Source organism: Geotrypetes seraphini, chromosome 4, assembly GCF_902459505.1.
Source record: "Geotrypetes seraphini chromosome 4, aGeoSer1.1, whole genome shotgun sequence".
In the NCBI taxonomy this organism is placed as follows: Eukaryota; Metazoa; Chordata; class Amphibia; order Gymnophiona; family Dermophiidae; genus Geotrypetes; species Geotrypetes seraphini.
Window position 1 is genome coordinate 262,238,592 of NC_047087.1, and position 13,066 is coordinate 262,251,657.

The 13,066-nt window shown below is 44.2% G+C and overlaps 1 protein-coding gene across 3 annotated transcripts in view; it reads right to left on the reverse strand.

Annotated features, from left to right (window-relative positions):
- BTAF1 (B-TFIID TATA-box binding protein associated factor 1) overlaps window positions 1–11,741 on the reverse strand; it is a 394,756-nt gene extending 383,015 nt beyond the window's left edge. For 2 of the 3 annotated variants that reach the window (XM_033943697.1, XM_033943698.1), the window contains exons 1-2: window positions 11,359–11,740; window positions 4,690–4,813 (exon numbers count right to left, since the gene is read on the reverse strand). In XM_033943697.1, coding sequence (XP_033799588.1) covers window positions 4,690–4,813; window positions 11,359–11,372 — 138 coding nt within the window. In that variant the 5' untranslated portion in view covers window positions 11,373–11,740. Of the gene's footprint in view, window positions 1–4,689; window positions 4,814–11,358 lie in introns of all 3 variants that reach the window. The other variant, XM_033943700.1, reaches the window with a different exon arrangement.
- Between the last annotated feature and the right edge of the window lie 1,325 nt (window positions 11,742–13,066).

Sequence of the window (13,066 nt, forward strand, 5' to 3'; positions counted from 1 at the left end):
GAGGCAAACCAGACACTCGCAGAAACTCTGCTCCCTGCAAAGAGTGTGACTCCGACTGGGACATAGGAAGCGGCTCGACCTCGCGGGAGTCTGCTGAATGCCCAGGCAGAATAATAGGAAGCAGTTTAGGACCCATAATAGTGAGGTACTGAAGAAACTGCTTCTCTAATATGGTCTGGAAAGAAGCCAGCAAGGAGGGATCTGCATCTGAAACCGGACCACCTGCCTTGGCTGGAGGTTCCTTTGAGGCAGTGTGAGTGTGCTTCGACTTAGTAGTCTTAGACACTTTAATCACCACCGGCGAAACCGACTGCTGAGCTATCTGACCTGAGGAAACAGGGGAAGATACAGCAGATGACGTCGAAGCAAGAGCTGCTGCAAACGATGAAGGTTTGATGAGGCTCGAGGTAGAAGCAGGAGGCGCGGAAGGAGGCTCGATGGAAGTCGAGGCCGAAGACACCTTCAAAGTCGAGGGATCAGTCGAAGACTCCATCTCGAAGAGCTTGTCCATCTGAATGCAACGACGCTTAAAAGCACGAGGCTGAAGTGTTTGGCAAGGCAGGCACGACCTGGGATGATGTGAAGGCCCAAGGCACTTGAGGCAGCGTCTATGAGGGTCTGTGATCGAGATCGCGTGCCAACACTTGCTACACTTCTTAAAGCCTGTAGCAGGCCGGGACATAGGCCATAAAACAGCCGCTGTAAGGTCGAAGCTCGTAGGCTGCAGCCAAGCGGCCTGTCCCGGGGAATGGACGGAAGTTGAAAAAAAATTATTATTTTTTTTAAAACTAATAAAACAAATAAAACAAAGTAAAACAGCAATTCGTGACGAATATACACCAACCGCAGTTGAGAGAAGGCAAAAGTGAACAAAGTTGAACGCAGAGAGTCAAAGACGGACTTCTCGGCTCCACGGAAAACTAAGAACTGAGGAGACGCGCCCTGTGCTGGGCAGGAAGGCACTAGTGCATGCGCAGTGCGGGCGACTCGAAACTTCTAGTTTCTTCAAGCAAGTCTGCTTGTGAGGCATCCGCATCGGGGCTCCGTCAGATGACATCACCCATATGTGAGAATACCTGCCTGCTTGTCCTGGGATAATAAGAAGTTAGCTTTCATACACTACAAAAGATTGCAGAAAGAGGAAGACAGGCAAAAATATCTGTAAAAGTTAAGAGAGGCTGGTCGTATAGTCAGGAAATCAAAGATGCAAATGGAATAAAAAATAGCTGACATGGTAAAATGGGAAGACAAGACATTTTTTAGATATATTAGTGATAGGAAGAAGTGCAAAAATGGCATTGTGAGTCTCAAAGATGAAGGGGAGGAATATGTAGAAGCTGATAAAGAAAAGGCCGAATTGCTTAACAATTCTGTGTTCACGGCTGAAGCGCTGGGAACAGGACCACAGAAGACAAACATGAATAGGGATGGAGGAGTAATAGACCCTGATCGATTTTCAGAGGGTTGTGTTTGTGAGGAGCAAGCTAAAATAAAGGTACACAAACTGATGGGGCCGGATGGTGTACATCTGAGAGTGCTGAAGGAACGCAGGGAAGTTCTGGTAACTCCGCTGACTGACCTTTTCAATGAGTCTCTAGAGTCGGGAGTGGTACCGGAGGACTGGAGAAGGGCAGATGTGGTCCCTCTCTACAAAAGTAGAAGTAAGGAAGAAGTAGGGAATTAAAGGCCGGCAAGTCTGACTTCTGTGGTAAGCAAATTAATGGAAACGCTTTTAAAACAGAGAATGATCAAATTGCTGGTATCCTGCAGATTACAGGACTGGAGGCAACACTAGAAGTAGGTCTTGTCAGACAAATCTGATCAATTTCTTTGACTGGGTGACCAGAGAATTGGATAGAGGATGTGCGCTAGATGATGTGTATTTAGATTTTGGCAAAACCTTTGACAGTGTTTCACACATATGTCTAATAAATAAACTGAGTGCCCTTGGGATGGGTCCCAAAGTGACGGGCTGGGTCAGAAACTGGTTGAGTGGAAGACAATAGAGGAGGTGATCAATGGCAATCACTCTGAGGAAAGGGCTGTTACCAGTGGGGTGCCTCAAGGTTCTGTTCTTGGACCCGTTCTTTTTAACATTTTTATAAATGATATTGCTGAAAGGTTGTCGGGTAAAATTTGCCTCTTTGCGGATAATACCAAAATCTGCAATAGACACACCGGATGGTGTGAATAACATGAAGAAAGACCTGGCAAAGCTTGAAGAATGGTCTGAAATTTGGCAGCTAAAATTTAATGCTAAGAAATTCAAGGTCATGCATTTGGGCTGCAGAATCCTGAGGGAACGGTACAGTTTAGGGCTGGGGTGGGCAACTCCGGTCCTCGAGGGCTGGAATCCAGTCGGGTTTTCAGGATTTCCCCAATGAATATGTATGAGATCTATTTGCATGCACTGCTTTCAAAGCATATTCATTCAGGAAATTCTGAAAGCCCAACTGGATTCTGGACCTCAAGGACCAGAGTTGCCCACCCCTGATTAGGAGGTGAAGAACTTATGTTCACGACGGAAGAGCGGGATTTGGGTGTGATTGTATGTGATGATCTTAAGGTGGCCAAACAGGTTGAAAAGGTGACAGCAAAAGTTAGAAGGATGCTAGCTTGCATAGGGAGAAGTATGGCCAGTAGGAAAAAGGAGGTATTGATGCCTCTGTATAAGACTCTTGTGAGACCTCATTTAGAATATTGTGCACAATTCTGGAGGCCGCACCTTCAAAAAGACATAAAAAGGATGGAATCGGCCCAGAAGAAGGCTACTAAAATGGTATGTGGTCTTCATGATAAGGCATATGGGGACAATCTGTATACTTTGGAGGAAAGGCGAGAGAGGGGAGATATGATAGAGGCATTTAAATACCTACATAATATAAATGTGCATGAGTCGAGTCTCTTTCATTTGAAAGGAAACTCTGCAATGAGTTGGTATAGGATGAAGTTAAGAGATGATAGGCTCCGGAGTAATCTGAGGAAATACTTTTTTACAGAAAAGGTGGTAGATGTGTGGAACAGTCTCCTGGAAGAGGTAGTGGAAACAGAGACTGTGTCTGAATTCAAGACGGCCTGGGATAGGCAAGTGGGATCTCTCAGACAGAGAAAGAAAGCGATAATGGTTACTGTGGATGGGCAGACTAGATGGGCTATTTGGCCTTTATCTGCTGTCTTGTTTCTATGAATCCTCACCAGCTGGCGGAACTGAAAATCCTCTGCCAGCTGCATCCATCCCCTTCAGTGGATCCTGGAGGTCCACCAAGGGGCCAAATTCTTCCTCAAGCGAAAACTGCTCCCCGTACAAAACATTGTCCCAAGAGACCCTTGACCACTTGGACAAAAGTGGAGGGGACAGGGTCGAAACCAGCACTGAGGGGGGCCGAACAGGGGTGGATGCGGAGGGAGAAACCCCACCCCCTGAGACCCCCAGGGCGGAAGCAGGACCCCCCAGCCGCCTGAAGATAAGCCTTGCACAAAGCTAAACCAAAATCAGGGGAAAAAACCCCTGACGGCCCAATGGAACTCACTGTCAAAGCAGGAGATCCAGAAGAATCCTAACCCTGTCTCTCCAATACAGGGGGAAGGTCACCTAAGGCTGCAGACAAGATGGAGGAGCTTCCTGTCAAAACTGGTGTAAACCCACCAAAAAAACTCCCAAGGCCTGCAGCGGCTGAGGTCTGAATCGCCCCAACCACTAAAGCAGGCAAGCCAGTAGCAGAAAGGGAGACCTCCAACACCATCGGCAGTAAGGGAAACCTTATTTCCTTGACAATTGGCGGCTAGGGGAATCCCTGTGTGGGTGGTGAGGGAAGCCTGGGCTTCCCCACTGCTTGCTGCAGGCATGCGAGGCATTTGCGAAGGAGATCCCTGGACGCCAGCACATGAAGCCGATGAGAATTCCCCTTCGCAACAGCCGGCACACCGCGAGCACAGGCCAGTCGCATCAACCTCGCGTCTGGAGCACAATGAGCACTTTTTCCCTTTAATAGTGCTCATTGTGCAATACTCGACCTAGCCACAAGAAAAGTGCCATTAACAATAAAAATCAATTACAATCAATTGAAGGCTTCCCTTCAGACCGGAACTGCCTCAGGATTTTTTTTTCTCAGAACAGACTCCACTGGCTCTCCAAGCCCTATGCCTTGCCAGGGAAACACCTCTAGAAAAATTTTGGGGAGGTGGAGGAAATGGGGGGAGGGACTTGACCTGTCATATGTTAACGCCCCCGAAGTCGTACAGATCCTCGAAAGGGTTCCCCCAAGCTCAGTCCGGCACCAGACAGGGACAAGGCTACTACACAACTTCCAACAGTCCTACACTAAACCAGAGAAGACGGCAATAGCTTACCACACCTACTGGAGACTGAGAACAGACTGCACAGCCACTTGTACTACAGCCAAAAGTTTGTCTCAGTCTCCACCTTCATGGTCATGGTGAGCTATTACTCATCAGTGAACTGTGCCGGTCTGGAGAGACGCTAAAGAAAAAGAATATTACATGTGGCACAGAAGTCTGATTTGATCCATTACTTCCTTGAACTTATCTTCAAAAGGCTATATACTTTGCAGGACATGCCAATAAGCTTCTTATACATCACCGTTTGCATTAACCTTAGAAAAGGCTGTTGTCTTAAAAGCAAGCCTCTTGACTGTTCCATTTCTGTATACATTAAGAAAAACTGCTTACTTTGGCTAACAGGTTGTTCAGTTCATGGGGGTGAAGCTTCACTACTTCCCCAAGTTGTTGTGCTGCTGCTTTTCTTGTTACTGGTGTTGTGCCAGTGTCCAGTAAGATAAAGAGACGATCTAGCCTAAACAGTAAAAGGACAAATTGTTAATGAGTTTAGTCAAAAGGTGGTTTGGGGTTATTTTTTTTAACAGTACTAATGTGAATATTCACAAGGACCTGCTAATGGCCAGGGCTATATATTAGAGAATGACACTGGGACAAATTTTTCCCCATCCCCGCAGGAACTCAATTTCCCCATCCCGTCCCCACGAGTTTTGTCACTGTCCTTGTCCCTGCCCCATTCCTGTAAGCTCTGGCTTAACCACACAAGCCTCCAACACGTATGATTTTAAAGTGTTTGAGGCTTGCAGATGAGAACAGAATTTGCAGGAATGGAGCAGGGACGGGAAAATGAGATCCTGTGGGGACGAGGAAAAATTTGTCCCCATGTCATTCTCTACTATATACTACTACCACTATTTATTATTTCTAAAATGCTACCAAACACACAAAGAGCTGTACATTAAATGGTCCTTGCTCAAAAGAATTAAAAGTCAAATGACAACAGACACATAGGAGAAAGGTGAATTTATACATGATACTTAGGTGGGAATTAGAAAAAATATAGAAAAAAAAAACGGTACTACTGATTAGGTATACCCTCGGAGACTTCAAAAAGCTTGGGGCGTTGAGAAGAAAAAAAAAAAAAAGTCAAAGAGCAAGCAAAAAAGAAAAATGCAAAAAAACAAACGTTTAACAATACACAAACCAAAAGACAGCAAGAAGTTTCATATGTAGAAAAAAAAAAAAGCCTTAAGTACACCTTCAAAAACCCAAAAAGGAAAAAAAAAGGTGACAAGTATAGCTTTGCCCGGCTTCTAGACAAATTAAACATACAGTGGTACCTTGGATTACGAGCATAATCCGTTCCAGGAGCATGCTCGTAATCCAAAATGCTTGTTTATCAAAGTGAGTTTCCCCATAGGAAATAATGGAAACTCGCTTTGATAGGTTCCCACCCTCTACCCCCCCTCCGAGGCCAGCAGCGCTGCTCCCCCTCCACGAGAACCGTCATTGCTCCCCCCAAAGGCCCCCCCCGTGAACCGGCACCCTCCCCCCAGCAACCCGGCACCCCCCCCCCCGCCACGACCTGAGGGCCCCCAACCCAACCGAACCCTCTAATTACTTTAGTGTAGCCTCCGCACCGGCATCGGCACTGGCACCAGCATGTCCTGCCGGTGCCCAAAGATCTGCCTCCTGTGCTGGGCCCAGCACAGGAGGCAGATCTTCGGGCACCGGCAGGACATGCTGGTGCCGGTGCGGAGGCTACACTGAAGTAAGAAGAGGGTTCGGTTGGGTTGGGGGACCTCAGGTTGTGGCGGGGGGGGGGGTGCCTGATGGCGGTGGGGGGGTGCCGGTTAGCGGGGTGGGGGGCACTCGCAAATCGAGGCGTGTTTGGTTTCTGAGGCGCCGATTTTGCGAATGTTTTGCTCGTCTTGCAAAACACTCGTAAACCAAGGTACCACTGTAATTCAAAACACCGCAAAAAGGCTGATATTTAACTTGAAAAAATTCGATCACTTAACTCCTTTCTACAAAAAAACTCCACTGACTAAAAATTGAGAATCGGGTACTTTTTAAATTTGGCTCTCTTCTATAAAGCCCTATGTGGTTTATTGCCTGATTACTTCACCAATCATTTCTTATTTTCCAGACCTATCTGATAAAGGTTTCTCACATAAGAGATTCATCAATAAATTCTTATCCTACCAAGCAGCTTCTAAAGATCCAGAATGGAGTCATTTGATCCGTTCTTCTACATCATACATGCATTTTACAAAGCTCCAGAAAACTCACCTCTTCTCCAAACCTGATGACCCAGTTTTAAATTAACCCAAGATTAGACAACTTTCACTCATTATCTTACCCTATCACTAACCTCAATTTTTCATTTATTGTTTTTTATGTGTTTGTATTCTAACTTGTTAAAAATTACTATTCCTTAATGTTTTTTACTATTCTGTACACCGCCGCCTTGAACCGAAAGGCTAATGCAGTATATAAACAAACATTTTAATGTTATGCTATTTGCATGCCTATCACTTCTATTATATGCAAATCTGCCTCATGCATATTCATTATTGATATCTTGAAAACCCAACTGGCTGGGGGGTCCCCTAGGTCAGGTTTAAGAACCACTGAAACAAGCCACAGGAATGGATAGAATATATCCTAGGATATTAAAGCAGTCTAGGGTACTAGCAAGTATGCTGCTCAGATGAGATTTCAGAAATGGAAGTTGTTTTTCAGAATAGGAGAAAGGTATGTGTTCTTTATAAAGGAGCACAAGCTGCTTATTCCAATAGAGAAAATTAATGGCAATTTGCTTTCTAATAGAAAGTTAGAGGCATCCTAAATTTAAAGGTTTGTGGCATCTGAGGCAGCACAATATCTCCAAATAAAGATCATATATTTTAAGACTACCTGCAATGAATGATTTAAATTACCTGGTGCACACCATAAGGGAATGTGCAACACACAAAAAAAAATCCATGCTAAATTTTATTTTTACTCTTATCTAGTGTTTGTATTAGAAATATATTTATACTATTGAATTTCTATAAGTGAAATGTATCTCACAGTCTACCTTTTCAGACTGTGTGAAAGTTCTTAAATACGAATTTTGATCAGATTGTGTGAAAGTTCTTAAATACGAATTTTAATTTTCAGTTGTAACACAAAAATAATAAACTACTTCCCAGAGCTATGTCGTCATCCACAAGGGATCAGACCTGATGATGAAATGGGACCAGCAGGGAGATCAAGCCCTGCTGGCTCAAGAGGAGATCAAAATAGCAGCAGCATTTAAAAGTGAGTGGTGTATCTCGCCACAGCCATTCAGTTTTATTAGTTAAAAATCAGCAGGCATTGTACCACAGGCTACTTCCCCTTTCATTGCAGCCTGCAGGATACAGTAGTAGAGAAGCTAGTCCAAGGTGCTTTAGCTAACTAAGTTGGTAGCCAGAATAGTAGGAGCAGACATGTAACAAGGTTATCTAAACTGCCCATAAGATCAGGAATGAGTATACCCTCTCCCCTACTTGCCCAAGGTTAAAAGGAATATCAATAATTGTGGCAGGTTTGTTGGGGGGAGGAAGCACAAAGAACAGTAGCCAACCATTAAGCTCTGCTACCACTAACTGCACAATCCTCCCCACTGAACAGCTAATCATCACAGTTGGGGAAAAATAGCTTTCACAAGACTCCACATTCACAAGATTCTTGGCATCTGGCCCTTGAGGTGTACCCTGGAGGCTACAGAAAGCATTCATCCCACTGTCACTAACATATCTCGTCGGTAAAGAAACATGCTTGAAAAGTTTTTAAAGTGAAGATGATACAGAGAGAGCACACTGTTGTACTATACTTCTTTTCAGTGGCATCATCTTGTTTTTTTATACCACCAGCTCAGGTCTACATTGGATGGTTTTATCTGCTGCTTAAAGGCTCTTTGTGTTTTTTGTTTCCCCCTCCTCCAATATCATTAACCCAACAATTTCAAGAGCCTATTGCTGGAGAGCCTACTGAATAACTGAAATATTGGGGTTAAGTGACATTTTAGATATGTCATCAAGATGTGGGGTATCAGATTCTACATCTCTGGGAGTGATGTGAGTGCATGAGGTAATTATAGGTATGTGGGATCTAAAACCAGTTTAGGCCTTTTCACTGCCTCTGTGCGCCCAGAGTGAAAAGGGGCATTTTTGAGGAGTGGATAGGATGGGACAGGTTGCGTGGATGGAACTTATACGTTTTGACTTAGACTAAGTCAAAACAGGCATCCCTCCTGCTGGTGAAGATCGCTATCGCGCGAGTTCAGGTGGGTGTCCATCATGAGGGACTGGGCATTCCTCCTGCTGGTGAAGATCGCTATCGCATGAGTTCAGAGGGGGATGTGTCCGGCAGGAGAGACTAGGCATCCCTCCTGCCGGTGAAGATCGCTATTGCTCGGGTTCAGGGGGGGATTCCGGCAGGAGGGATTGGGCATCCCTCTTGCTGGTTAAGATTGCACAGGTTCGCGGAATGTCTGGCAGGAGAGATTGGACATCTCTCCTGCCGGTGAAGATCATGCGGGTTCAGGGGTGGGTGGGGTGTTCCCAGCAGGACAGATTGGGTATCTCTCCTGCCGTGATCATTGCCGGGGGGGGGGGGGGGGAACAACAGTTGCACGATTCTCAAGCTGGCATTATGAGAGACGCCGAAAGACTAGTCTTTCTTTTAGGCGAAGGACTAGTCTCTCCTTCACCTAAAAGGTCTTGTTTGGGCATTTGGGACTTGGGCAATATTTTGGTCAATTAAACTGCTGAACATACAGGTAGGACATTCTCGGAAAAACCCATCACATTTTGGATGTTTTTTCGAGAATGGACATTTCTCTGCTGCCTACTTTGTGCACCTAGGGAAGGGGTGCCCAAATGGTCAATCGTGATTGATCAGTAGATCACAAATTTAGTGATCAAAATGTGTCCGTTTTGAGAATTTATATCTGCTGTCTATATTTTGCACTATGGCCCCTTTTTACTAAACTGTGATAGTGGTTTTTAGCTTCGGGAGTGAGGGGCATTCAGCGCAGCTCCCTGCGCTAAAAACCACTATCACGGTTTAGTAAAAGGGGAGGGGGTATATTTGTCTATTTTTCAATAGTTGTTACTAAGGTGACATTGCATATTTTAAAGTCATCTGCCTTGACCTCAGAAAAAAACCCCAAATACAAATGATAACATTTTCTCTTGCTTTGTATTTTTTAAAATTTTATTATTGGTAGACCATTTTGACTTGGTCATTTTAAAAGTAGCTCTAAAGCCAAAAAGGTGGGGGCACCCCTGGCCAAGGGCCTTAGGCCAAAAGGGGACTTAAGACGTTGTTTTTGATTATGCCCCTCCATGTTCCAGAACACACTATGCTGCTTTCCCGCAGGTTAAAACAGCACCGGAGGCACAAAGGAGAAGGAATGCAGAAGGGACACAGAGAAGGTGGAGGCGCATAAGGCCAGGCCAGAGCTGGGCTGCTTTGGCAGGTTCCCTGAACTTCTTATGCTCCGAGAGTGACAGGCTGACACGCAGTGTGAGGGGTGAGGGGAGAGGGCTAGAAAAGGAAGGCGCATGTGTCGCGATCGCTCAACAGCGATCTGTGGGCATGCTTGTAGACGTGCTTCCAACCACATCATTTGAATGCAGGAACTGTTGTGAATCGGCCACCCGGCAAGACTTGGCCAAGGTTTGCATGCAGATCGCCCCCCAAAAATGAGGTTAGTGAATCTAGGTCTTAATATATGTCTAACAAGGGGAATCAGAAGGCTGTTTACACACTGCCTTGAGAGGAAAGGAACCTAACAATACAGAAGATAAGAAAAAGTAATGGCATGCAATATGCACCCCCCACCACCACCACACCAGGGTTCCCTTATGTCTAGTAGAGAACAGCAGCATTCCCAGATGCACCTACACCATCATCACCTGTCAGAATTTCAAAATGGCATCTCTAACTCCTTTCAGTAATCCCATGATACTCCGAGCCCCAACTAGTGGTCCAAGGTAGTTGTTAACAGGGCTGGGGAATCCAAGAATCACTCCTGCTCCCATAGACCCTCAGAATTGGGAAGTGGCAGAAGCAGTAAGAGCAAAATTCTTAAATGCAACCACATCATCAGTAATGCATTATGTGTAGTAACTGCACAAGCTTCCTGGTTATCTAATGTGCAGTAATTTTGTAGTTACCATTTGTTAGTTGCAAGCAATAGTTAAGGTTAGTAAATAAGCCCCAAACTTAAAAATTCTTGATTATAAAAAGTTTTTTTAAAGATACTTTATAATTACTAAAATGTGTTCATCAAAAATCTAGAAACAAACATTATTCAAATACCTCTAGAACTACTGTAATTTGGTATGTTTACATTATTTTATTTTGACATAAAAAGACTAAAACTTATTCATTACTACCAGAAGGCTTCTAAAAAGATAAAACTATTTCAAATAAATACATAACATGAAAAACTGGTTTCAACGTTTCTTCAATTAATTCAAAATTTTCTCTCAGCTATACAATTAACGTACAATACAATCACTGATCAATTCGAAAAATACACAAACCACTAGAAATACAGATAGACATTTATTGTCATTAAAATAAAGAACAACATTGGGTTCATAGGAAAAGTATTTTATCAAATAAGCTATTTTCTTTAATGCACGGCCCTGGTAGAATCTAAATAAACTTTTGTACAATAAGAAACTAAATAATTGTTATCAAACTTCCAGCCTCAAAACTCTTACTTAATGGTTTTACCAGTCCAATATTAAAATAATAGGAACTCGCCTTCATATGAAGCTTCTCCTTAATGTTTATTATGCTTATCCAGTATACACTTTGCTGCACTTTGACATTAACAAATGACAACACACAAACAATGCACAACTATACCCCAACGAACAACCGTTAAAAATAAATAAAAGTTTCCACGGCGTAACCTGTCGACTCAGGCTACTGTCCACATCGGATACTACGGCCTGCTCACCGGAAACTCCCCGACTCCCGAAAAATAATACCTTGAAACAATCAGACACCAACCTGGAAACAGCCATAGTAGACTGACGAAGCCTCGATCTCGTCTTGGGCAAGTGTTCAGCACCAAACACAAGCGCATTTACTTACTGAAAAACCTATACCGGGTTCTACCGAGCCCACTGACAGAACGTGCGAGGGCTGAGGCCTAATTATTCAGGGAGCTGGCACCCTCGGTTTCCGCTGTATTAACTCCCGGCTTCAGACAAGCAGCTTTTCTCTTTAATACGACCATCCCCTGCACACCAGTCACTACCTAAACAGTATTGGTCTGCTTAATCCTGATACTATCTCTCGGGGCAACAACGAAAGCCCAAGAAACCACAAAAAATAAGTAAAGAATATATTTTATCATCCGCAGAGAAGAACCAGACGTTTGGTTTTATATGAGCAGCCATCTTATATTTATTCCTTCCACCAAGGTAGCCGCTTTGTCATTGGCTAGATCGGCTGGATAAAGCCAATCAGAAGAAGCGTTGTAAGTGGACGGAGAAGGCGGATTGACAAGGATTCAGCAACTGAGAGAGCTGTGTAGCTGGAATTGGGAGGGTCTTGCCCTCGGTCCCCACTGTATGTATAGTACCTTGCCATACTAGCTTCGGTTGAGCGGTACAGGACGTTGTAACCATATTTTCCTGGATTTGTAAATTCTAAGGAAAGAGAAGAGAGTGACAACGCCGGAAATCTAGTCAAAAATATATTTATTAAGTTAGTGCTGTAAAAAGGTATCACCTTTGATTATTTGTTTTACCATTTGCATTCATTCAATAGATGAACATAGCAGTTATAGTAATTTAACTCTAGGGGTTCTGTTTAAAGCTTCCCTCAGAAACTTGAGTTGCTTTTCAAATCACTCTGTGCTATTGGACTCTAAAGCTGTATAAACTGGTTAAACTGCTATGCTGCTATGTAAACGGTAAACTGCTTTTTGATATTGACATTCTGTGACCCAAAATTTGACCACTACCTCCCCATCACCTTTTTTTTTTTTACTATTTGCACGTTAAAGGAAAAGAGGGTGGGATTTGATATACCACCTTTCTGTGTGTGACACCCCCCCCCCCCCCCTTACACACACACCTGAAAAATGCCTCTGTTGTAATGTAATAACTTAACAATAAATGACAGCAGATAAAGACCCAAACGGTCCTAAATTGTCTTTTCTTTAATATTTCTGGGAAATAGACCATAGAAGCAGGGCAGGATTAATTCATCGAGGGCCCCTAGGCACACAAGTACACTTGGGGCCCCCTGCCCCACCCCACCTCACCATGCGCCCAGGCGGAAACAGGAAGCTGCATCAGAGGGAAGCTTTGGGAAAGCAGCACCGCTTGCACAATTACAGTTCCCGTTGCCTTTCTTGGGGGGGGGGGGGGGGCGGCAGGGTTTCCAATCGATGCTGGAGGGGCTCACAGGTGGCCACTTGGCCTATTGATTAATCCTGCCCTGCATGGAAGTCCACCTGGTACTTTCTATAGGTTCCCACTGCTAAATTTGCCATTAACATCCACTCCAGCTTATCCTAAATTCTATCAAAGCCCTCTCCAGCTCAGCCTAAACCAAATCACCATATATGAACACCCAGTACCAGCATTAGTTTGTTTTATACCAGTGGTCTCATACTTGTGGCCTGGGGGCCACATGCAGCCCGCCAGGTACTATTTTGAGGCCCTCATTATGTTTATCATAATCTCAAAAGTAAAATAAAACAGTT